Source organism: Tiliqua scincoides, chromosome 2, assembly GCF_035046505.1.
Source record: "Tiliqua scincoides isolate rTilSci1 chromosome 2, rTilSci1.hap2, whole genome shotgun sequence".
Taxonomy (NCBI): Eukaryota; Metazoa; Chordata; class Lepidosauria; order Squamata; family Scincidae; genus Tiliqua; species Tiliqua scincoides.
In genome coordinates, this window is record NC_089822.1 from 81,127,267 (window position 1) to 81,154,266 (window position 27,000).

At 40.1% G+C, this 27,000-nt stretch overlaps 1 protein-coding gene across 1 annotated transcript in view; it reads right to left on the reverse strand.

Annotated features, from left to right (window-relative positions):
* The window catches only part of SLC24A2 (solute carrier family 24 member 2), a 108,492-nt gene that overhangs the window by 22,240 nt on the left and 59,252 nt on the right, over positions 1-27,000 (reverse strand). The window contains exons 2-4 of the mRNA XM_066616850.1: positions 21,405-21,434; positions 18,510-18,618; positions 4,014-4,064 (exon numbers count right to left, since the gene is read on the reverse strand). Coding sequence (XP_066472947.1) covers positions 4,014-4,064; positions 18,510-18,618; positions 21,405-21,434 — 190 coding nt within the window. The remainder of the gene's footprint in view (positions 1-4,013; positions 4,065-18,509; positions 18,619-21,404; positions 21,435-27,000) is intronic.

A 27,000-nucleotide genomic window follows, 5' to 3' on the forward strand; every position in this document is an offset into this window, starting at 1 on the left:
TTGAGGGCTCTAGGGTTCAAGAACCAAGAACTCTGAGCACCCCAAAACCCTGGGAGTGTACGAAGTCTATGACATATAGGTTGGTCATTTGTTCATCCTAATTCAGTGGAAAATTAAAAAGCTGAAATCATAGAGTCAAATCTTTGCAAAGTCAATAGGAATAAAATGCTGTAAATGAGTAGAAAAAAAAAGAGTGTATACTACTGCTGGATGAAACAATGCCCCCCCAAGTTGCTGCAAAGTGAATTTATAACTTAACACTATAGTTGTGTATAGTGCAGGAGGTCTGGTCTAGAGGGTAGAGTCTCCATTAGCCCGAAGATAACATCAGAAGGTCGCCAGTTCGAGGATACCGGCAGCTCCCTGAAGGACTGAGAATGGCGAGACCTTGAAGCAGCTGACAAGCCCAGCTGAGTGATTCCACCTGCTCTTGGTGTGAGCAAGAAGCATCTTGGCTGCCCTCCATGTGAGAAATGGAGCTGCTTGTCAGCCTGCGTGGGACAACAGGAGGCCAGAAATGAGACCAAACCAGAAAGATCCATTCTGAAATGTTGTTGATTCTTGAAAGAGAGAACCTTTAGGATTGTAAAAATCCCCTTGAGGGATTTAGAAACGCCTGCCTATGTAAACCGCCTTGAATAAAGTCAGAAGAGTAATCCGATGACCAGAAAGGCGGTATATAAATACCTAATTATTATTTATTATTATTGTATCAAGATCATGGTGATCGTGTAAGGTACTCCAGTTGCTCTTGCAGCTACTGGGACCTTTGCTCAGGCAATTGCTCCTGCCTCCATGGCACTTAATACTTGCATTACCCAAGGCTATTCTGGGGACAGAGTCCAATTCAGACTATAATCCTATCCACTCTTACCTGAGAGTAAACCCTACTGACTGCAATGGAACTTACGACTGACTAGACAGGCATAGGATTCGGTTGTTAGTCTCTTTGCATGATACTGTATATAGATCTTTCAGTTGCACTGAAGCCTAGAGGCTTACAGATCCACAACACACCTGGAAGTAAGAGGTTAAATGGAGAGTTTGCCCAGAAAGCAAATGTCTTTGCCTCTCTCACTGCAGCAGCACAAACTATGGCTTCCACCATGGAATCTATAGGCACAGCAAACACTTGAGTCCATAAACACCAGGCAAGCAAGTACTGTACAACCTTGCACGCACCAGAACTGAAAAGCAAGGGACCAAAAGGATGGGTTTCTTAAATTAAGTGAAATGTTTACCTGAAGATTAATTTACATGCTAACTTACACATTTTAGATAATTAAAAAAGCAGGGACATCCTTTTAAATATATTGGTTATGTACAGACATGGACTGCATTTATTATGGTTATGTGAAATTACAGATAAACTATTCTTCAAAATTCTTTATACAGAAGCTTTCACAGTTATGAAACATTCTGAAGGAAGATTAAGTATAGCTACTAAACACAAGGATTTCAAAGACAATTTTGCTGTTTCCCATCTGAAATGGGAAATAAGGAGCACACAGTACTTTGGAGCAGAATGCAGTTTCCACTTTCTGTTTTAGATCAATTCAACATCAAATCATCATCACCATCAGTAGTTACATACTGCATTTTAACAAAAAAGTTTACAAAGCGGTTTACAGGCAAAGTCAAATAACTAAATGGCTCCCTGTCCATATGAGCCAAATCATAAAAGCATATGAACACTTCTGCAGCTATAAAGGCACACATTCATTTTTTTCTTTGCAATTCCAAGGGTGGTTCTACATCTATACTGGCACAAATGCATTTACATATCTGCCAGTTATCGTGAATGCAGGGGACGGGGCTACTTTAATTCTTGGGGCTCAAGTAATTCTTCTGGTCTCAGAGCCTTGTTGAGGGAAAAACAATAAATAAAGCCAAAAATGACAGGGGGGAAACACTTGTGGAGTAAAATCAGTGGGAGGGGAAAGGGTTAAGCAATTCTCTCTCTCTCTCTCTCTCCCCAATTCTCCCCTTGCACAGCATTAGCATTAAAATGGAATTATGAGGTTGAGAAAACCATAAAGTTAGGTTCTGCACTTAATTCAGGGGTGGGCCCAAGAGGACAGGACCTACACTCATCTTTCATTCATAAGTGACTTGTCTTCACAGTGAACAAAACAAAAAGTCCCATTTACTTACAAGGTTGCATAAAACTGCTATCTGACATTGTTGCTATTTCTAAGCAGTCTCCAGGTCTGCTCTGCAGGGTCAGGGACTATATATTCATTTGAAAGAGGCACTGATGGACATTACATAAATGCTAATTCATCAAGTTATTTTGAAACACAATAGAACCAAGGAGAGGGGTAGGACCTTCATTGGATCAGGGCAATCAGGTTGCAGAGTTCATCAGTGTTGCAAAAGCTAGAGTTTCAGAAAAAGATAAAATCTGAGCAGTGAGGCAGATACAATCCTACTACCACTTCTCTGCTTACCTTTCCCATGAGGTGCCTTACAACAAAAGTATTCCCCTAACCTGCAGGTATGTGTGGATTGTGCCAGCCTCCTCAGAACCATTTCATTGACAGACTTGGAAGATGAAAACTAGGCTCTGCCTTAGTTCTTATTCTTGTGATAAAGCAACATGTTGAGCCCAGGAGCACTACATAGCTAAACACAGCATTTAGCTGTATTAAATGTACTCTGATTGATCAAAATTAATCAAAATGTATATAAATAAAAACAAAACAAAAAGGTCTTTCTTAAAAGTTGTTCATATTTGGGTTGATTTTCGAAACACAAAGTTACTGTTTATTGCACTTCTTGTCTTTTTGTTCTCACATTTTTTAATCAGACATTTGACTTTGCTTACCAAACCTAGCATTTTTTGCATATTAGTAACTTCAGTTAGGTGAAATCTAGTTTCAAGACCCAGAAAATAACCCACTCAAGTCATATCATTATAGTAGCCATTGTTTTCAGTTCATTTTATTGCCATTTAGTTTAATGGGTTTCAAAATTTCTATCTACCCCTTTTAATATCCTTTCATCTGGTGAGCAGTTCCTTTACATCTGGCACATAAGAAAGCAGAAGATCCTGGAGGCAAATTCAGGTCATTGGTCGGATTTATTAGGGATTATTGTGACCCCAAATGAATTGAAAGTGTGACATGGAACATATCAAACACTCTCCTGTGGCTGTACCCTTCATATTAAAATTGGTAATGAACTATAAACTACACCCACCATTATTGATCTTCTCATTGAAATATTTAATCAGATTTGTTTCTTACTTATCTCAGATAAACTTTTGAAGAATCCAAAAACTCCCTAGAAGACAGTTTGCAAATCACTGATTTGCAAACCACCATGAAACAGTTATATCAAAATATTTGTACCTAAGTTAAACTTGGCATCACTAAAGTCAAATTTATCTTCATCTTAACAATTACAGTATATCATTAATAAAATTAACATTTATAACATAACATTACCTCACCTTAATAAGAACAATCAAATGAATTTACTAGAGTTTTGGCTGAAACCATGAGCATTTAAATGTATATGTTTGCAAACTCATAAGCTAAATTTTTACTTTATGTAACAATTTGTCATTCATGAGAAAAGTATGATCAATTTGTCATTCATGAGAAAAGTATGATCAAGTTAACACTGTTGGTTTGTATATAAAAAATGACACATGTACTTAATGACTGTTCCTCAGTCTTAATGTTAATAAATATGAGGATATTTAATTGAAAAATGAATATGAAAAGTATGTGCATTATATATATATGCTGGTATATTTTTATGGCAGTCAAAATATGTGCCATACTAATGCAAAAATTTCATTTGTTGTATGACAATAAAAGAAACAAAACGGCAAATGTTAAGTTGATTAAAATGTTTTGAAAGTATGGTAACACATCACATTATGTCAGTGAAATCATGCAGAGAGGAACTGAAAGGCCTCAAAAAGAAGAAAAAAGTAGCCACAAGAGAGACTTGTTTAAAAAAAGGAAAAAATGCTGACACAAAAATTCTAAAATATTTCTTACCTTCTTCAGTCATTGTGTCATAATATTTTAGCTTTCCATATGATCCAAGCTCTACAACATTATAGTAAAAGACACAAAGATAAGGAACCAGAAGACATTTGAGATCATCTATATGCTTTCACGCGTACTTAGAAAATTTTTTTAGTGATAATCTTAAGTATTCTGCAGAGTTGGCAAACACAGGTAGTCAAACTGACAAAGAATTGAGTTTTTCACATAAGCGTCTTGCCTTGGCTTGGGCAAAGTTAAACTGTTGTTGTACATGCATACACCAGCAGCAAGTAAGATAAGCCACTCACTGGACATGACTTATCTAAGGTAGTGTTTCACAATCAGTGGTACGGATACCACCAGTGGTACTTGAGGTGGTGTCTGGTGGTACTTGCAGGACATCTGGACCCTGGCCACCCAGCAACGAGACCAGTCAAAACAAACAGAGGTAAGAGGCTCAGTTCAATGGTCAGAGCTCCAAAGCATGCTTTTCTGTACTGGAAAAAGCCCTCCCATCCACCCTCTTACTGGTATATGTTGTATCACATCTGGCTTCTCAACCCAGAAGCAACTAGTAATCATTAGTTACTTCTGGTGGTTTCAAACAGGTGGACCATGTGAAATGGTACAGGGGAGGACAAATGTCGAGAAATACTGATCTAAAGCTTTTGAAGAACTTATCCTTGATATTACACAATCTTCAATTTTATATTTGTACTTTATTATGAACTGTAATAACCATCAGTGAAGTTTTGTGATCGGTGAGATAGCAGCTTCAGGCTTCATTCCACACTTTTGCTAAAATTTGGATTCAGATACCATGAACATGAGTCTCATGCTGTGTTTCCTTGCCAACTAAATGTATTTTGGCCAGAAGGAAGAACAGTGTAGGAAGAAGCACAACATCAGCCCTGTTGTGCTAAGCCTGTTGTGTGTTGTTCAATGACAGCGTGTTACCAAAAAAGGCACTAGGAGCAACTTCCATGCCAATGCAATAACAAAGAACTGGCCAAATACTACTTTATGAGAGCCTTCTTTTATGAAATACAATTATATATTACAATTTAATATTTACTTAGAGAACCAATAATGCATAAGGTGCACAACATCGAGGATACTCCCATTCAAGGCATCATTGAGGGATCATTCAAGTCAGAGGAAACTGTTACACAAAAAGTTATTGCAGCAATTTAATTTAGGTAGTGACTTTTTAATGTGACATACTGTAAATATTAGCATTTTATTTCCTATGTGCTTTTTTTGTGTAAAGTACATTATAAATAGTCACTTCCAGAACTTACGGTTTACTCTTGTTTTGTATAATGGTATCTTCTCTATTTCTACATTTTGAGTAGCAGTAATAAACTAATATGTAAAAATGTCTATTCTCAGGCAATTTAGTTCTGATAGCCTTAGCTCATGATCTAAAACAGTATTCTTTTATTTTATTTTGAGGCCTGCTGTATCCTAAGGCAGAAAGGAAATCACATATGCTGGTCTCATTCACCTGGCTATCCTTCATATAAATCTTACTACAGGGTAAGTGTAAGCTTTCATTGAGTATACGTCTGGTAATGTTGTGAGGCACCATTAAATAGCAGCAGTGAGAATGCAAAAATAATACAAATGGGCACTGCAAGAAAAAAGGTAATAATTGGCATGCTGAATCCAGCAGTGGTCAGCCAAATACCTCTGGAAGTTCACAGGCAAGATGTTTGGTGAAAACCACCCCTGGTTATTGTCGGTCTCTAGCATCTGGTATCCAGACACTATTTTTTTCAAGACGCAGCTTTGATTTCACTGTCATGACTAATAAGCATTGATTCATCCTACATAAATTCATCTAACCTGTTTTCAAGCTATCAAATAAGTGCTGGAAGAATCTGAGAACCAATTCCTCATGGGTCCATTTCATGCCTCTCTATTAGTGTCTGAAAAATGACACAGATGAACGAATAAGGCGATTCCTTTCTACACAAACATTGCTAAACTTCCACAAACATTTATGCCAGCATAGAACCATATAATTTGACATGCCAAAATGATGTTCCATATCCACTGGAACTGCTGCATTGGGACCACAAGACACATTATTTATTCATTAGATTCGTGTTTTTAAACCAGTGTGCTGCAGTTCATTGCTGTGAATCATCTGCAGTGTTCCATGGGAGTTTGGGAGAGGATCATATATTAGTAGGGCCACTGGGGGATGTGAGGCCCTGGCTGGCAGTGAGGTGTGCCTTGACAACTGTCCAAAAACTGATGGTGTGCCTTGACAATTTTAGCACCTTAGGTTATAAACTTTTGGGCACAGTTTTTGTCATTGTTAATGTTTGTGTAATGCTTTGCTTTTTAGACAAATAAGAAATAAATACTGTTACTAATATTAATATTATGGTCTATTTCTCTTCTCTTTCCCCTTGCTTGTTTTATATGCTGCCATCAAGTTTACAGGCTATAGATAGCTAACACAAGAACCAGCAATTAGCATCTCAGGGCCAAACTAGGAGTAAAGGAGAATTTGCAGAAGAAATGGTTGCATCAGAAAGGGGATTTGTTGTCAGGCCTCTTTAAAAGAAATGGCTGACCTAGCAACCCCATCAGTCTTCAAAATGACCCTTCCATAAAGGTAATTCACTTTCAAACTAAGCAGGTATCCAGCATACTCCTCTGGGCAAAGTGCCCTCAGAGCATAAAACTGCATTCCTGCTCTAGGCAATAAGGCTTTCAAGGCAGACTCCTCTACCAAAATCCTTTTCAGAGTTCATATGTATCATGGGATTCATACAAAGTTACATACTACAATCTTCTTGTTACTGTTTAATTTAAGGTATTTGGCAAGGAAAATGTTTGGGTCAGAAAGCTCCATCCACTTGTCAGACTAAACATGGAAAAGCCTTCTCTCCAACAGTGTACAATCTCTGCAGCCCCTGCTAACTGGATAAAGAGACACCTTTTAAAGTGGTGTCTCCTTATATTTAGCAGGGGGACAGCAACTGTCCCTGTTCACCTCAGCATGACATATTTTCCCATGGCTGTTGCTGGTGTCTTTTTGGCATACCTTTTAAGACTGTGAGCCCTTTGGGGACAGGGAACCATTTATTGGTTTGTTTTACTATGTAAATGCCTTTGTGAACTTTTTGTTGAAAAGCACTATATCTATATGCTGCCTTCCTCTGTTTAAGTCATTTCCACCCAACACTGCATATACACACCAGGGACCAAATGAGTACAGCTGTGGGTCAAGCAAAAATCAGCATTCAAGATGGTTTACATGGGCAGGTTAATCTAAAGCACAATTTTTCAATTTTACAAATTGGATTTTACAAATATATTCTGTGACTCAGAATCCTCAGTTACCAGATGTTGCCTTCCCAGTGTGCATGTAAAACCCAACATAGTGCAGCTGAAATTATACATGATTAGAAAGTGTTTTTTTTCTTCAGTATTTCACTCCAAACTATAAATGTGGTTTTCTTTTACTACTTTGAGTGGATGAATTTTTCTAAATTATTATTAGCTTAAAATTTGCTAACGTAATAAAACAGGGATGCAAAATTCATGAAAAATAAAACCAAATGTTTCACACACATGGCGATTTTCTACATGACTAAGTTCTAGTCTTACCTCAGTAATTGAATTTCTAAGCATTTATCACTGAATACCAAAACTGGAGATTCATAGGTCTCTAATAATTGGATGATGGAATTGGAGATGATGTTCTTTCTTTAAATAGAAGCACTTTAAAAAGCAATTATAGAAGCTGCAGTCCATTATTGTTTCAATTGTTCTTGCCTCTTCTCTTCTAAAAACGGTCTTAGTTTAGGAACACTTTCATAACTCTCATTTACTTTTGGTTGAAAGATACTGTGAAAATTTATCAACCTTGTTGCTAAAAAGTTGTGTGTTCAATTTTCTGCTAAAAGTGGAATGCATGTTACCTGTGCATTCCTTATTAACAAGAACACACAATGCTAACAAACCACTGCGTCATTGGAACTCATGTTCAAAGATGCAGCAGCCATTCCAGTACTGTAAAACACAACATGCTGTTGAGGTCAACTTGGACACTGCTGAAAATGGTGAGCTGTGGCAGCTGCACAACCGTGGTGATCCTAGATGCCCTGGCCTGGAAAGTCGGAGGAGAGTGGGAAGAACAGGGTGGGGACTGGGGTGGACTAGGGACTGGACCATTTCTGGGCACAGTTCAAAATGTGGTGCTTACCTATAAAGCCCTGAATATCTAAAGTCAGGGGTCTCCAAACCCCGGCCCAGGGGCCAGATATGGCCCGCAGCAAGCCTCTTTCCAACCCATGGCCAACCTTTTGTCCCCTGAAAGCCTCTGGCCCACTCAACTGAACATGACCAGAACTGTGCTCTGATTGTGTCTGGAGGGTGTTCTGAGGTCCAGAGAGGTTGAATGAATGAGCCCATTCATTCATTTATTCACTCATCTAAGTTCCATCTCTAATTTATTTATTTAAATTTTATATTTAAATTTTTCCCCCAGCCCTCCACGCCATGCCAGATATTTGATGCGGCCCTCTGGCCAAAAAGTTTGGAGACCCCTGATCTAAAGGATCATCTCCTACTGTATGAAGCTACCTAGACACTCTAATCATCATCACAGGTGATGACTGCCATCTCAGTACAGTCTTTGGAATACCCTCCTCCACTTGTTTTCTTGAGTTTATGCAGAAGGTTGCAATACTATACACACTCACCTGAGAGTGAGCCACATGGAATACAAAGAAATTTATTTCTGAGGATATAGAATTGTGCTATAGGAAAGGTGGTGCTCAACCTTTTTATTTTTAAATTTTAAAAAAATCCTGGGCTGGTAACAAAACAGAAGGAAAGTGATTCTCTTGACATAAATTATATTACAGGCACTGTCCCTTAGGTGATAATGATAGTCATACAGGTACCTACACAATTCATCAACTTAGGAGGTCTGGTGTATCTGCATGAGCACAAATCTATGACTTATTTGTATACTGGATTTGGACTGATGCTCACATTTTTCATGGAATCTGTACTATGCCATGGATTGCTGCCCAGTGCTGCTGAGACAGCAACTTGGCATATACACAATGTTCAGAGCTACCCTGGAGCAAGATCATTTAATGTCACACAATTCTTATTTAAAAGATATAGAAAAAACATGCCACAGGAGTCACAGCATCTTGAGGTGTAGGATTCTAGGAAAAGGATTCTAAAAAAAAAAAAAGGACTTGAGTAGAAAGATAGGTGGATCAAAGCACGTGCCCTTAATGTTGCTCATCCATGATCTAAGGCAGGGTTGCCCAAACCCTTGCCCTGGAGCCACCTGCAGCCCTCAAGGTCTCTTAATGAGGTCCTCAGGGAGCCCCCAGTCTCCAATGAGCCTCTGGTTCTCTGGAGATTTGTAGGAGCCTGCACTGGCCCAAAGAACTGCTCTCAATGTGAGGGCGACTGTTTGACCTCTTGTGTGAGCTGTGGGATGAGGGCTTCCTCCACTGCTTGCTGTTTCTCGTCTGTGATGCAGTAGCGGCAGCAAAGGAAAGGCCAGCCTTGCTTTGTGCAAGGCCTTTTATAGGCCTTGAGCTATTTCAAGATCTTCATTCATTCATATAAGGTCATTTTTAATATATTCATTTATGTAAACTTATGTAAATTTATTCAAATTTTAAATGTAAATTAATTCTTTTTTCCCCAGCCCCCGACACAGAGATGATGCGGCCCTCCTGCCAAAAACTTTGGACAGCCCTGATCTAAGGAAATAAGAAGAACCCAGCAGCCAGAATCTGAGGGACAAAATCTAAGTTCAATGGAACTGAGAGGCAAAAGAAGCGTTCAAAAAGGTCTATGTTAAAAGAATAAGCACATGTAGGAAGAGCATAAAAAGAAGAGTAAGAAATAAAGCATGGAAGTCCGAAATGCTAAAGATATACATGGATCAGAGGTAATTCTAGGGATGGAAGAGCGAGAGTCATTTTAACAAATTCCCAAATATACAATGTAAAGCAAATTTAAGAGAAAGAGATTTGGGATGTTACATACTTTAACAAGCAATGTGTGCAGATACTGTGAGCCTACAACTTAAACAGTGAGGTACTTCTTCCTTATTTGCTCTAACCTAAAACATAAGCTGTGAAAGAAGTATTTTACAGAATTGTGTCTGAGGAATAGCATAGGAGATTAGTAGCCCAATCCTACGCATGTCTACTCAGAAGTAAGTCCCATTAAAGTCAATGGGAAAGTGTGGATAGGATTGGGCTGCAAGAGCTCTGGTGGCCTCCATGGGGCCGTTGGATGCAGTAGTACTCCTTTTGGCACCGCTGCATCTGGCAGCGTGGGCACGGTTATGATTGGGCATGACATGAATTATATGCCAGGCACCCAAGAAAACAACTCTGAGAACTACAATTCTTGTAGCGAGACAAGTCAGGATTGTCCAGTGTTTCTCAAACTTCCCAGGGGATTTACTCCCGGGGTAAGTCTTTGCAGGGGTGGAAGCAGAAGCAGAAATTCCACTTCTGGTTTAATCGCGCTTGGAACTTTCACTGTTTAGAAGCCGCCGGGAACCCTGAAAGCACTCCACAGGGCTCCCCAAACCCCCTGGACCCTGGGAGCACGTAAGGTTAGTTGAAAAATAGCCCCCCTTCCCCCGCAGGGGCACGATCCTGGGGATCGCTTTGCTGCCTCTGCCCCCTGCCCCCGGCCCTTAAAGGGAACGGGGTATCATTACACAAACTGGTGGGTCACGACCCACCAGTTTGAGAACCACTGGGATAGTCTAATAAATCTTTTCTATTACAACTATTGCTACTAAGTATGCTCTGTTGCACCCAGTGAGCTCAGTACTTTCCTTCCTCACCTCTCCCAGTACCATGTAATATAAATTCCAAGTTGAGTGAGACTTTAGGCAGCAGAAGGTGCCAGTCAACATTTTATGATAACTCAATATTAATCCTTCATAAAAATAGTTCAAATAACATTGGCAATGAGCCCAGGAAAACTGCAAGGTATTAGCTCACTCCCGATAAGAAATATCAGATCAGGCACCAGCTATCAGTGGCATAAAAAATTAATATGAGAAACAAACAAGCAAGCTTACGCTTTTCACAAGATGAGTTTCTATTGGTACAGAAGCATGCCAGCGTTCTATTTACATGTTCACAAAAAGACAGGTTTGGGTCAAGTAAAAGGCATTACTTTTTTAAACTCAGGGCGCAATCCTAACCAACTTTCCAGCACTGGCATAGTTGTGCTAGTGGATCATGTGCTGCATCCTGCAGTTGGGGGGCAGTCATGGAGTCCTCCTCAAGGTAAGGCAATGTTTGTTCCCTTACCTCAGAGTTGCATTCCCCTTATGTCAGTTCTGGAAAGTTAGTTAGGATTGCGGTCTTATTGTCCGATACCAGATGGCAGATACTGTTAATAAGCTATTGTGTAAATGATAATGTCATGTCTTGTCAAAATCTTTTAAATAAAATAAATCCATGTGCAGCTATGTGATTTGTAATCAGATAACATTCTTTTTCCTACAGAGACAATGTACAAGGCTAAGCACAATGGGCTCAACTGTACTCTACTATGGTTGCAATGGAATCCCCATAATGCATGTTTCTCCCCACCACACCCATGGAGCCCGTATGCACAGGCCATTATGGGCCTGTATCGACCTTCCATATTCCTGGTCACTGTGTCCCTTTCCACACTGCTCTATTAAAGAGTAAGTGTTCATTTGCCACTGATGGCAAAACAATTTGAAATGAGAGGTCCTAAAAATACCTCCCATACCCTTCACTTGGTCTTCCCTAGTGGGGAAATAGGTGCTAACAGATTGGCACCAGCCTGTGTGTTTTGTGAGGTGTTCTACCTACTAGGGGAGAACATACATAAATCAAACACAGAATACAATTCATCTTTTTTTTAAAAAGTGTTGAGAAAACTGTGTCAGTTTCGTCATTTTCAAACAAGGTATCTTATGCACATCTTCAGACATGCACTTATCTTATATACACCTTCAGACAGAAATGTTATCTTAATCGCACATTTCAATGGCAGAATGACAGACTTGCTAATTATATAGCCCTCGCTGTTTACAACTGTATGCTGTATGCAACTAGTTGAGTCAATGCATAAACTGTCAATGCATAGTCGCTGTATGCAACTAGTTGAGTCAATGTATAAACATGAATGAGGGTAGCCTTGATTCTTCTCTCAGTAATGGTTAAAGCACATACCTGTAATGTAATACGTACAGTGGTTGAATACAGACAGTAAAATACAGGAGTAAATTTGGGCAAATAATGTGTATAGCTACATATAAACTTCATTATGTGAACATAAGAACATAAGAACAGCCCCACAGGATCAGGCCATGGCCCATCTAGTCCAGCTTCCTGTATCTCACAGCGACCTACCAAATGCCCCAGAGAACACACCACATAACAAGAGACCTCATCCTGGTGCCCTCCCCTGCATCTGGCATTCTGACATAAGCCCATTTCTAAAATCAGGAGGTTGCACATACACATCATGGCTTGTAACCCGTAATGGATTTTTCCTCCAGAAACTTGTCCAATCCCCTTTTAAAGGCGTCCAGGGCAGATGCCATCACTGCATCCTGTGGCAAGGAGTTCCACAGACCAACCACACGCTGAGTAAAGAAATATTTTCTTTTGTCTGTTCTAACTCTCCCAACACTCAATTTTAGTGAATGTCCCCTGATTCTGGTGTTATGTGAGAGTGTAAAGAGCATCTCTCTATCCACTCTGTCCATCCCCTACATAATTTTGTATGTCTCAATCATGTCCCCCCTCAGGCGCCTCTTTTCTAGGCTGAAGACGCCCAAACGCCATGGCCTTTCCTCATAAGGAAGGTGCCCCAGCCCAGTAATCATCTTAGTCGCTCTCTTTTGCACCTTTTCCATTTCCACTATATCTTTTTTGAGATCTGGCGACCAGAACTGGACACAATACTCCAGGTGTGGCCTTACCATAGATTTGTACAACGGCATTATAATATTAGCCGTTTTGTTTTCAATACCTTTTCTAATGATCCCAAGCATAGAATTGGCCTTCTTCACTGCCGCTGCACATTGTGAAGTGCATCTGCTATTTTGCTGCCCATTCTGCCAGATTGGAGAGATCCTTCTGGAGCTCCTCACAATCACTTCTGGTCTTCACCACTCGGAAAAGTTTGGTGTCGTCCGCAAACTTAGCCACCTCACTGCTCAAACCTGTCTCCAGGTCATTTATGAAGAGGTTGAAAAGCACCGGTCCCAGGACAGATCCTTGGGGCACACCACTTTTCACTTCTCTCCACTGTGAAAACTGCCCATTGACACGCACTCTCTGTTTCCTGGTCTTCAACCAGTTCTCAATCCATGAGAGGACCTGTCCTCTAATTACCTGACTGTGGAGTTTTTTTAGTAGCCTTTGGTGAGGGACTGTGTCAAACGCCTTCTGAAAGTCTAGATATATAATGTCTACAGGTTCTCCTGCATCCACATGCCTGTTGACCTTTCCAAAGAATTCTATAGGGTTCGTGAGGCAAGACTTCCCTTACAGAAGCCATGCTGATTCTCAAGCTGACAGCTTGAGACAGCTGAACAGCTTGAGATTCTCAATGATTCTCATGCTGAACAGCAAGGCCTGTTTGTCTATATGAAGACAGTGCCATGAGGAAAACAAGTTGGAGGAGCACATTTTTTTGTCTTTTTTCCTCTCACTCTCATTTCAGTTGGGATATTTTAAAAGGCAATGACCAGTGCCTAAGGTAAGAGATGGCAACTCTACTCATAAGGGAGACGTCTCACTTACATGACAGAGGTATGAATGAAACTCTGCCAAAATTCTCTCAATTTTAAAAGAATTTGGAAATTCTGCTACATTATTTCAAAACAGATCATAACAAAATCCTCTTCATTTTTCTAAAATAAAATTTCCCATACACAAAGTGCACTTAACATTGCAGAAAGTAGAATCATCTCTGTCATCAGAATGCAATTTATACCAGACACAAACCCAGAAATTCAATTTTCTGTCATTTTGGACTTTGAAACACAAAACTCTGCCTTGAGAATCCCTCATGAAAAAGAGTTAATAGAGCTAGGGTTTTTTCTCTCTCTCCTGCTTTTGTGAAAGGCATTAACAGACTTACCAACTTTAGCATATTTAGCTGCATATTTGTATCTATTTGTCTTAATATTTTCAATACCTCTTAGGCTACTCGGTTTTAATATAACATTTTTTATAAATAAAATACTTTTGCAGGTGTACTGAAGTGCATCTTAACAGATTCCTAACTGAAACAAGATTTAAGCACAAATGATGGTTCAAAGTCAAAAACAGATACAGTGGAACCTAGCATAACGAATGCCCCGCGCAGCGAAAAACTCGCAGAACGAAAGCGTTTTGCGAAGTTTGGTAACTCACACAACAAATTTTTATGACCCATGCTTCGCAAGATGAATTTTTTGTTTTGTTTTGTTTTGGTTTGATTTAAGTAAGGGGCGGATCTTCATGTCAGTTTATGATCCCGTCCACCCTAGTAAGGGGCGGATCTTTATGTCAGTTTATGTAAGTAAGTCCCATTGTGCTTGCTCCCAGGAAAGTGTGCACAGGATTACAGCCTTCAAACTCCCCACTCAGCATCCCCCCCATTGCTCATTCACCCTCTCACTGCCCCATTTCCTTCACATTTCCCCCCATGATCACGGCAAAAGCAAGCAATTGAGTGCAGCTGCTCTGTCCTCCCCAGCTTAGAGCACAATCCTGTGCGTGTCTCCTCAGAAGTAAGTCCCATTGTGCTTACTCCCAGGAAAGTGTGCACAGGATTACAGTCTTCAAGCTCCCCACTCAGCAACCCCCCCCTTTTTGAAATCCTCTGTATAGTATGTATGCCTTTAAAGAGCACTTAATAAACACTTTGTAAACCAAATTTGACTTTGTTCTGACTTTTCTTGCCCATAGGAACGCATTAATTAAATTTCAATGCATTCCTATGGGAAAACGTGCTTCGCAAAACGAAAAACTCGCATAACGAAAGGACTCGCGGAACGGATTAATTTCGTTATGCGAGGCACCACTGTACACTAATTCTCTTTTATGCACTTTTCAACAACTGAGGTGGAAGGTTTTAGGTTTCCCTAAAGAAGGGATGAATTAGCAAACACTTAGGGAATATTTTCCCTCAGTCACAGCTTCTCTTTTGGCAATAGGGATATCTTTGTTCCCTCAGCAAGGAATAGAGTACAATTATATAAAGGCCATAATATGGACAGAGGAACTGTTTGTTATTTCACATGTGAGAGGTACTTCTTGTTTCCCAGCATGACCAGATGTGTTTGTACATGTCTAAGGAGATTTGGCAGAAAAATGACATAGAATGTATTAAGTCAGTCAGTAATGAATAACCCATAACCCATTTTAAATCAAAGTTGTATTGTCTAACCAGAGGTCATCTTACATCTTAAAAGTATCACTGAATTCTCAGTGATGCCAATGCGATCAGTTCAGAACAAATGACTGTGGATGTCAGAATAAGGCTTTGGAATGAGTCCAGAGTCAGAAAGAACCCACTACTTGTATATAAAGTTAAAGTTTGAAGAATACAACTGGAGCAAAAGGGATAGTTTAAAATAATCACACATTTACAAGTTTCTGAAAATGTTTTTAAATTTTAAGTAGTTGACTTAGAAAGCTGAACCCGCAAAACCCTGGCAACATTAATTATAATTCAGTGTATTCATTATATGGACAAAAGCACTTAAGAATCAAGAGGTTGGCTGGAGCAGTTTGTGATTAACAGTACAAGCCTATATAGGTTTACTCAGAAGGAAATCTGATTGTATTCAGTGGGATTTACTCTCAGAAAAGTGTGTATAGGATTACAGCCTAAGAAACTAAGCTGCAAATAAGAAGTTTCCAGTTTGCCTCTCCAAAAACTTACTGAGGTTGACATCCTAGACACGCTTTTTGAGAGTAAGCTAAATGGAACACAGTGGGATTTACTTCCATGTTAACATGCATAGAATTATGTTGTAGGTAGCCTTAGGCAAGCCATTATCTTTCACTCTACCTCCATCTGTAGCATGGTGATAGAAATGCTGCCTCGCCTAGCAAGGCTGTTGTAAGGATAACAAGAAAATGTATGTGCTTTTGAATAAATTAGCTATGTAAATGTTAAGTATTATTACTTCTCAGAAGATGATCTAGCCAAGAACACTGGATCGTCCAGTAAATCCTCAATAAATGTAGGCAGGAGGTCTGGTCTAGAGGGTAGAGCCTCCATTTGCCTGAAGATAACATCTGCAGGTCGCCAGTTCGAGGCCACCAGCACCGTGAATGGTGAGACCTTGAAGCAGCTGACAAGCCGAGTTATTCCACCTGCTCTTTGGTGTGAACGAAGAAGCGTCTTGGGTGCCCTCCATGTGAGAGATGAAGGAGCTGCTTGTCAGTTTGCGTGGGAGGAAACTGGAGGCCAGAATGTGATATCAGATCAGAAAGATCCATCTGAAATATTGTGGTTCTTGAAAGATAGAACCTTTGCAGATCCCAACCCCATAGGCAGAGGAAAAGCCCAGTTCTGAGACACCATAAAAGTGCTATACATTAGAAGTAGAAGGTTTCTGGAGTTTCCAGCTACATGCATTTATTGAAGCATAGGAGGTGAAAGTGGTAAAATGTGTTCCTTTCAACCCAGAACATTTTTAAAATGGTTACCCACAGTACTCTGATGACTGCTCAGCAATCGGAGCACATATGCAAATATAATGGGGGGGGGTGAATGACACACATCATTTCTAACAATGATGAGCAGATATCTTGCTTTTTTAAGATGGCAAGGTATGATTCAGCCATTTCAGATACTTTTTTTAAAAAAATGAAAAAACCAAAAATGTATGTATCAGCCAGATTATAATTGGTAGATGATTGTATGTGGCAATAAAGCTATCAATGTTCTTCCTGGAACAGAATAGTAGCACACCATTACACAATCAAAAAGCTTTCAGTTCATATTAATATTAAGGCTCTAGATGTTCATTTATGCTTTAAAAGTGGATGGATATCAGAACTTAAGGCATGGTTTATGCAATACATAACCAATACAAATGTATTTTCTCACATCAGTTCTTCTGACATGAAGCCACACTATTCCATGATCTTATAATTACTGATCACAAAGTAACCTTGTAAATGCTCTTTACAAGGTACTGCTCAAATACTGTGCAAGGTAAGCCATGACTTAAGATGCAAGGCAGGTCAACATCTGGCAGGAGAGAAGTTGGATATGTCGGTGTCTCATGAGACAGAAGAGACTCGTACAAGCGAAGTAGCTATTGGAAAGCCTTGTCTGAACCCAGAGGGTCTATGCAAGGGTTACCAGTACTTCCCATGAGGCAGCATTCAACGTCATTAGAAGTTGGTTTCCAAACATGAATAAGAATTTCAAATGGATAATTCAAGACCTTATAACTTTAAAACTATAGAGTAGGGAAGGGAAGAGCATACCGTTTGGATTTCATGGAATGTCTAATCTGTGCGGAGGAAAATAAAAAGGAAAGGTTCATTTCTGAGAGCAAAGTTTCATTCATGAACTTGATGCCAGTATTCCTTCACAAGGAAAAATTCTAAATTACTATAATCAGATTTTCCTGAAATCTGGCCAGAATAAGCCTGAAATCACGTAGATTCTCAATGGCAAATTACATACCAGTAGGATAAACGGTGTGGATTTTGGAATGAATAGAATTTGCAGGTTATAGAACAGGTTTAACACAAAGAAGAAAATAAACCAAAACAGCCTTAAGCATCTTGTGTGTGTATCAGTGTAGCATAACGGATTCGCCAGGTAATGCACTGACCAGGGATCCACACTCATCAGATGGACCACCAAGCTCAGTCAACCCCTGAATCTTTAGTATTGGTGACAGAGGTAGTATCCATTACTATACCATCAAAGGCCAAGTAGATGGGTAGTATTATTGTATTATTTGCTATTGTTAGTATTATATACTATAAATATAGTATTATAAATAATTATAAATATAGTATTATTTGCTATGTATTATTTGCTCATCTGAGCACAGACTTGATGATGTGAGAGCACCTTTTCCCTTTTCCCTTCCCTGATGAATATAAGCATGCTTAACAGAACCAAAATAAAAATATAGTCTTTCAGCTTCAGGCTGACTTTTTACATAACAGCACTGCAATAAAAATGGCTTTCAAGTAGTACCTGATTTCCTTGCATTTGCAGCACAGAGTAATTTTATTTCTGCAGACCTGAATCCTGAAATTAGAACTGCAGTCTACATTTTTAGTAACACAGGACTACTTAATATTTTTAGAGAAATTCTAGCCTTGCAAATACAAGTATTATTTCATAATATATATATTTAATTGCTTGAAGCTAGAGGCATTTGTGAGTGAATGTGATATTAAATTCAGTTCATTTCTGAGAGAGAAAAATAAAATAGAGAGAAAAACATAGACCAAATTACAGTGATACCTTCAGCAAGTGGGTCAAGGGTGTGAATCATAAGCTGGAAAATGCTATTCCTCATTAGACTGTTGTGCAGAGATGCAGAACTTCCACCCCGCTGGAGACGTGGCTTAGTCTAAAAAGAAGACAAAAGGTTGTTTGAGATCTTTTGGGAAAAACAGCTCTACCTCATGCATTATAAGGCTGTAATTCCTCTTGGTTGCAAACATAAAGGGGTGTTTGTGTCAGCAAAAGTAGACTCAATTTAAAATAGAACAATTTTATATAGTACTGTCCTAATATGTGACAACTTTATATAATGCCAGGCTATTAGGTTTTCAATGTCTGGGTCACTTTTAAAGCCCCATAATCACAAATAATTTTGATAGTTGAGGGGGGGCAGCTGCAGCTCATGAAAACATGAAGGAGCTATTCACCCAAGTTCAAAGCAAAAGCTTCTTCGCTCTGCTGCAGCCAGGTAGCTGCAGAGCTCACAGCAGCTGCTTTTTTGCGTGTTCCAAGTTCAGCAGCAGCATGACCTTGCTGCCAATTACTTCCACATCTGCGCACTAAGGGATGTGACGCCATGAGTCACCAACCTGGGTAGTCACCACCTCTGTCCGGTGTTCCCAATCACATTGAGAAGCTCTCCCTGGCTACAGCATTTGTCATCTGCAGACAAACACTGTATTATATGGGGATGGGCTTATGGGGCACATGATGCGTGGTTTGGGCTTACTAGCATGCTCTTGGACCTCCCCATTGGGTACACCAGTGGTTCTCACACATTTAGCACCAGGACCCACTTTTTAGAATGAGAATCTGTGAGGACTCACAGGAAGTGGTGTCATGACCGGAGGTGACATCATCAAGCAGGATAATTTTTAACAATCGTAGGCTGCAATTCTATGCACACTAACCCAGGAGTAAGGCCCATTGCCTGACATTGTTAAAACCATCTTCATAGTAGCCTGTTAAACGTACAGATCTGTGACATTTCCCCAAATGCAGACACATACCATGGTAGCATCAAGTCTAATATATTCAAAATGAAATATTGAAATGAATGGGGACCCACCTGAAATTGGCTTGCAACCCACCTAGTGGGTCATAACCCACAGTTTGAAAAACACTGGTGTATGCAATGTCCATGAAAATGCAATTTCTGAAGAGGGCTTAAAAAGTACCCAAGAAGATGGGGCATAATGTCTACCTGTTAAGGTAGAAAGGATGGCTGTTCTCTTCTTTTCTCTACTCTTTTGATAAGTTTTATTACATTTCTCAGAGTTCAGATGAATACAGAAGCAAAAAGACATGACATGATGAAAATTCTGAGGAGCTAAAGATGAACATTTTCCAAGTGAAGAGCATCATTTCAGAGTTTATGCTACGATTCACGGGTTTGTAGAAAGAAGCCTACCTTTGTATCAGTCTATGAAACAGAACCATGTTGCATCACATATAAATGGAATACCTATGTATATTTTGGTTTTCTCTATTAAAATGAAGAGGGAAGAATGATTTTTCCAGTTGCTGCTCACATGTATTTTAAAGATAAAAGCTGCAATTCAGATACAGGGATCATCCAGCTGTGCTGGAATTGGCATGAGCTTTGTACTTGAATATGTGTAGCTGAGTACCACAGCTATCATAACAGTCAGCCATAAGAGTGTTTTCTGATTACTCTAACACAGGTGGTATGATGGAGCAGCTGTAAAATTTTACAACTAGATTACAGAAAGAAGGGTTTGCAAAATAGCTTGTTTTCTGATGTGAAAAATGATTGCCAGCTCCAGTGGTTTGTAAAATGAACAAGATCTAGCCACTGCAATTAAGCAACATGCAGGAAACAATTTGTTGTGTATATAACATTAAATTTCTGCCCAACGTTGCATATATGCAACAGGGACCAAATGTGTACACCTGTGGGTTGGACAAAAAGGGGTTAATGCTGCATATACATTCATTTTTCATGGGTAAACAAACCAGATAAAGATTTGGAATGCCAGAATTAGTCATTTTAACAATGAAATTCCTTGATTTGTAATTGCATTGATACAGAGTGACATTCATTTTTAGAACTAATGGGAACTAACACGAATGGAGTCCATTCGAATCAGTCATATCAGTCAATTTCTTCAGAAATTAATATAGTTAACAAGCTGGGGATCAAATGACATTAACAGAGGCTTAAAAAAACCCATCTCATTATCCATTCATTTTTCCTATTTATTATCAAGGTTTGTAACTTCACTTTCCCCAAAATGATTAAAGGTGGATAATAACAACATAAAAACTATTTATAAAACTAAAATGTGAATTAAACGTGAAAAAGAAAACTAAAAATAGTTTTTGAAAACATGTAAAAACAGAACAATAAAATTTATTAAAGAGAGAGGTTAACACCCCATGAACAATAACACAACAGAAATGTATTGTTTAATTTATAATTTTTCATACTTTTGCAAGTTCTATCTGTGTCAACAGCTGCCAAGAATTCAGCTGTGCAGCTACTGTTAATGGTTTTTTGTTTGTTTGTTTGTTTTAAACCCTCAGTGCTTTGGGACAATGCATCATCTAGTGCATGCGGGTAAAAAAAATGCTTGGCACTAGGAGAAAGATGTGCAGTGGAGCTCCTGTAGCTGTTTAGGATAGGCAGGAGAGAAAATGCTTGTAAAAGTAAGTAAATTAAAAACATTACAAAAATGAACAAAGGAGAAAACTGAATTGGGTCCTAACAAGTGAGTCCCAAAATGCATGGAGGGCACCCCAAACGAACTGGGAGCCCTAGAAATGAACAGAAGTCCAACAAAAAGGTTTGAAGTGCACACCCCTAATCATACATATAATAAAATAACTAAGATTTTTCACCTACAACATTTATGTATTTCTAGATATAAAGAGATACTAGCTATTGCCTACCGTCAATGTCTGTTCATCGTTCTCCACAGTCTGCATGAGCAGGGAAAAAGAAAGACAAGACAAAACAATAAAGTGGATGATGGAATGCATGCAAACATTTTAAGAAAGGAGCATTAAAAACAAAACAGTTTTATGACAGCACATCAGTTATCGTACGGTACCCTCTAGTTTTTAACCCCTAGTACTATTTAACAACCTCAGACCATGTTAGTGTGAATTCTTCAGAAAGGAGCCATACCTGAATGCTATGAAATTATTATCTAGATTACCCTTGAGTTTTGTATTTAAGTAAGGAAAAATTAAGGATCTCAGAGGAGACATGCCCTAAGTAGAATTGTCTGAAGAATAATTATTATTGCAATGACATTCTGAAATATGAAATTATGTGGCATTAAACAGACTTCAACATCATATTTAGATGCTAAAGCAGAGGTTCCCAAACTGGGACATTGCAACACCCCAGCCAAGGAAGCCCTCTTAAGGGAAGAGGTGATGGCGAAGGCAGCAATGCAATCACCAGGACTGCAACACTGCCTGGGACAAAAAGAGTTTTTTTTTGTACTTACCAGGGGTAGACAGGTCTCCTGGGGGGTGCAGAGAGCCTGCAAATGTCTAAAAATTGTGACCTTGACCCATTTTTGGAACTGGGTCACAATCACTATTTTTAGACATTCTGAGGCTCGGGGAGCCCTATAGAGGCTCCTGTGGGCTTCCACCAAACCCTCCCAGGAGGCTGGCTCTGCCCTTAGTAAGTACAGAAAAAACTCTTTCATCCCTGACAGCAGCGCAATCCTAGCTATTGAGTCAATGCTTTCGCCCCTCCCCCACAAGGACTTTTAGCAGTTCCCAAACTCCTGGAGAGTTTGGGAGAGTCCTGGAGAGTGTGGGAACTACTGGTCTAAATTATAGTGCAAAAAGCCACCTCCACACAAGCCACTTCATCATCAATTCAGTTTCCTGGGTTGTTGTACCAGGAACAAGAATTGAAGATGATTGTTCTTTGGTAACCATTATCTAAATCTCAGTTGTCCATATCCACAGGATAGCAATAATTCCTAGGTAAATAGCCCTTCGGGGTACTAAATATTTGCCTGTACAAATGCTATCGATAAATTGTTGCACTGTTTCTTTTAGAACACCTGGGAGTATTGTGAAAATTGAAAAATTCAAACCTCTTAAGCAGGGTTTCTCAAAATGTGGGTCATGACCTGATTGTGAGTGGGTCGCAAAGCTGCAACTGACAAGCTTAGTAGGTGAGCAAAATGCATTGAACCCTATGGAAAATGAAACAGTGATACCGCATGTTTACTCGCAAATAGATGAAAATGCCTTGGTCCATCACAAATGGCAGGCTGAGAGAAATCCAATGCCACCAGAATGGTCTTGATCTGATGAATGCAGCCCCCAAAGAACTTCCTTCCCGAAGTCCCTTCCTCCAAGCCAGGGGTGCCCAAACCCAAGTCCTGGGGCCACTTGCGGCCCTCGAGAACTCCCAATGCAACCTTCAGGGAGCCCCCAGTCCCCAATGAGCCTCTGGCCCTCTGAAGATTTGTTGGAGCCCGCACTGGCCTGACGCAACTGCTTTCAGCGTGAGGGTGACTGTTTGACCACTTGCGTGAGCTGTGGGATGAGGGCTCCCTCCACTGCTTGCTGTTTCAAGTCTGTGATGCAACAGTGGCAGCGAAGGAAAGGCTGGCCTTGCTTTGTGCCAGGCCTTTTATAGGCCTTGAGCTATTGCAAGAGCTTCATTCATTCATATAAGTTCCATCTCTAATATATTCATTTCTGTAAATTTATTCAAATTTTAAATTGTGAATTAATGTATTAATTAATTAATTAATGTAAACTTATGTAAATTTATTCAAATTTTAAATGTAAATTTATTCTTTTTTTCACCGGACCCCGACACAGTGTCAGAAAGATGATGTGGCCCTCCTGCCAAGAACTTTGGACACCCCTGCTCCAAGCTGACAAATGTATTGAGCCCTATGGAAAGCGAAACTAAGCCATACACTCACTTTACTCATGAGTAAGCAAACGTGGCTTGGTTTTTGTGGCTTGGCTCCACAAAGAGGAGGACAACACTACCAGAATTGCCCCAATCCTATGCAAGTGGAACTCAAGAAGTGTTCCAGAAGGCAGCTTTCCCCATAGTACAGTATAGTACCATAGTACAGTAAGAAGAAGCTTGAACTGGTAAGACTTCTGTTCTTCTTTAGTCTTGTAAAGCTAGGTGGGTCCTGATGGTGTGTAATTTTAAAAAGTGGGTTCCAATGCTAATAGGTTTGGAACCACTGGTTCCACTTCGGGGAGGGGCTGAGGTTTTTGCAGGCAGACTACAAAGAGAATTCACTTGGTGGAACAGGGCTGGCTTTCCCACCTTAACTCCCCTTATTTAATTATTTGTTTTACTTCAATTATATCTAATTATTCATTTTAATTTATTTAATTATTTATAGCCTGCCTATCTAGGGAAAATGGCAAAATTTCAATGCTTGCCATGGGCAATTTCAGTGCTTGCTGCATTCTCAGGAAAGAACTTTCTGCTTGATGATGTTAGTTCCAGCCATGACATCACTTCCAGGTTAATGACATCACTTCTGATGGGTCCCGGATAGATTGTCATTCTAAAAAGTGGATCCCCGTGCTAAACGTTTGAGAACCACAGGTCTACAGCACATAACTATTCAGTTTGTAGTTGTCACTCTTTTCATGGGATCATACGAATTCCCTGCTTGTGGCAACTTGCTCACCACTCAAATTCAGTTAAATTTTGACGTAGAAAGGAAACTGCTTGTTTTTAAATTAACAGAGAAAATATCTATATTATTTGACAAGGTTGGTAACTTAAGTCAGTGACTCTGACGTGAGTTACAAAAATGAGTGAGTTTGGGTGACTTGTTGACAAGTAAGTTGCAGGCATGGAAGACTTTGAAAAACACTTGGGTCAGGGCCTCCTGACTCAGCATTGATCCCCACACGTGCTGACTTGAGTCTGCCTGTGTCTGGGTGTGCTCGTTTACTGTTTCTGCGGTGTGATAAACCTCGTGGAGCCAGCATTCAGATCAGGCAGAAGGAAAGTTCCAGTGGGAAGCAGGAAAGCGTTAATGTTTGCAATGAATGGGGGGAAGTGAGACTGGGCTCTCTTTTTCCATCTCTGACAGGAAGGAACAGATGATCATTGGGCAAAGGATTGGGCATTCTGATATTTTCATTGAGTGACGGAGAGCAGTAGGAAGAGCCAAGGGGGGGGATTCTTGACTTTTTATTGACTTGAGAAGCCCAGGGAGGGGGAGGGAGTTCATAGCGATCACGCTTTGCACCGCATGGTTGGTGGCAAGTGGAAAGCCTCATTGAATGACCAGCTAAAGTGGGACTACTTCTGAGTAGGGCTGCCAAGGATCGGGTTGTCCTGGTAAGCCTTGCAGTTGCTTGTGACTGTCCTCTCTCTTGCTACTTTTCTCTTGGCTCTCTTACACTCCCATCCCCTCCTAACCTGTTTACAGATGGGCGGGGACATTAGGGGTGTTCAAAGAGTACTCCAACACACACACCAGCTGCAGACCCGTTTTTTCCATGGCAGGTTTTTTAAAGGAGAGAGGACTCGATTGGAGTCCTTAGAGTCTCTAAAGGGCGACTTGGAAAGTGCCCCTGTTATGACTCTTTTTTGAGTTGAGTCGCGACGGTGGTGACTCGGCCATATTGGGTCAAGCCATGTTGGGTTTTCTCATCCCTGCTATTTGAACTTGAGGATAGTAAACTGGCTACCTGATGCAAATGGAAAATGCGTTTTCCAAGGGACATTGGAAAATACATAATCCATGTAGATTATCCCAGAGTTTTGTGAATATGTAAGCTTGACTGATCTTCCCACACCTGCTAGCCCAATAAAAAACATGGTCTACCGTTGATTGTCAATCCTATCCTAGGACCCACTAAGTGGCAAACATATCGGTTCATAAAACTAAGCCACGACATCTATCTCATAAAGCTCTGCACAAAAGCAACACAAAAGTACAATTATGTTTGTTTAAATTACTTCATATTGCACTCTGGATCAACAAATGGTGTTATACTGTACAATGCAATCCCCAAGGGAAATTAACCACCTCCGTTTTTTGACACAGATCAGAATTAACTATCAGAAGATGTCCCTTCAGTTACTAACTTTAAACTTCAGGGTTAAATACAGGGGGAAAAAAACAATTAGGAGCACAAACATTACAATGAAGCAGCCTATGTCTTTCCAACAGAAAGCAGAGAGTGAACACACCATATTTAAAAAAAAAAAATCTCATGAAAAAGTACTAGCTAAGAACTTCAGAATGAGGAAAAGGTTATATGAGGAAAATGCTGCTTTTATGAAAGAGGACCACCTCTTGTTTTTTAGGTCAGGTGACTCATTGCTAAGGGCTACAGCTTATAGTTACTGCATTTTATATCCTTTGGAGGAGTATCAGGTGTGGGGACAAAAATGTACACTATAGTCGTTTCTGAAGCCTCCCAAAGGGTGAAAGAACATGACATCCTTGGTAAGCTTTGCCAAAGCTCAGAATAGGTTATATTAAAAAAAGAGAGACATGGAGAAAACAGTAACAATTTATGGGAGTTTCCATGGCTTAGTGGCAAAATATGTACATGACAAGCATCCCAAATTTAATCTCAGATACTCGCATAGCATACCTGGTAAAGATCTCAGAGACTCCAGAGGGCCTCTCCACACAGTGATCAAAGGTCTCATTCAATATAAAGAAGCTGTATATGTTCATAGGTACTCATTATAGAACAAATGCTAATCCAATATTAACAAAATTAAAATGTTTACTAAACTCCTCCTCCTTCCTTTTTCCTCATCCTAAAAGCCAATAAAAGGTGAAAAAAGTTTTGTTAGTTACATAAGAAGGATATTTCTTCAGTCTTATCTGCAATGTGGAAATTGCATTTGTAACCTGCTGCATTATTACCATAAGTCAGGGCTTTTCAAACGGGGGAATTGCGACACCCAAGCCTGTGGGCAATGGCTCCTGCCCCCTTAAGGGGCAGGGGCAGCCTGGAGGCTAGGAGGAGGCAGCAGCGTGATCCCCAGGATCACACCGCTCAGGGGGGCTGCAGGGGCTTGGGTACACATCGCTTGATGTGCAGGTACGATTGTTCCGCATCTACTTTCACTGCTGTGGGGAGCCCTGCTGCAGGTCGCGCCAGGCTCCCCGCACCCCCGGGGAGGCTGCAGGGGCTTGGGTAGGTGTACCCAAGCCCCTGCAGCCCAATCCTGGGGATTGTGCTGCTGCCTTCCCCCGTCCCTGCTGCCTCCCCCCTCCCGCCCACGCAAGAACTTAGTGGCTCTCAAACTCTCCCAGAATCTTAGAACCACTGCCATAAGTGGTACTCTTATTTTTAGAGTTTCTTGGGTTTTAGTCAATCTTGAAAGTGTTCAGCCCCCTGCCTAACTACTAATATAGTGTATACACGACTATAACAATTACAGGTGCAACCTATTTATTCACAGATTTTTTTATCTGCAAATTTGCCTCAACGAGAATCAAGTGCGGGGAATTGAAAGTAGAACACACCTTTACCTCCTTTGCCCTTTGAGTCT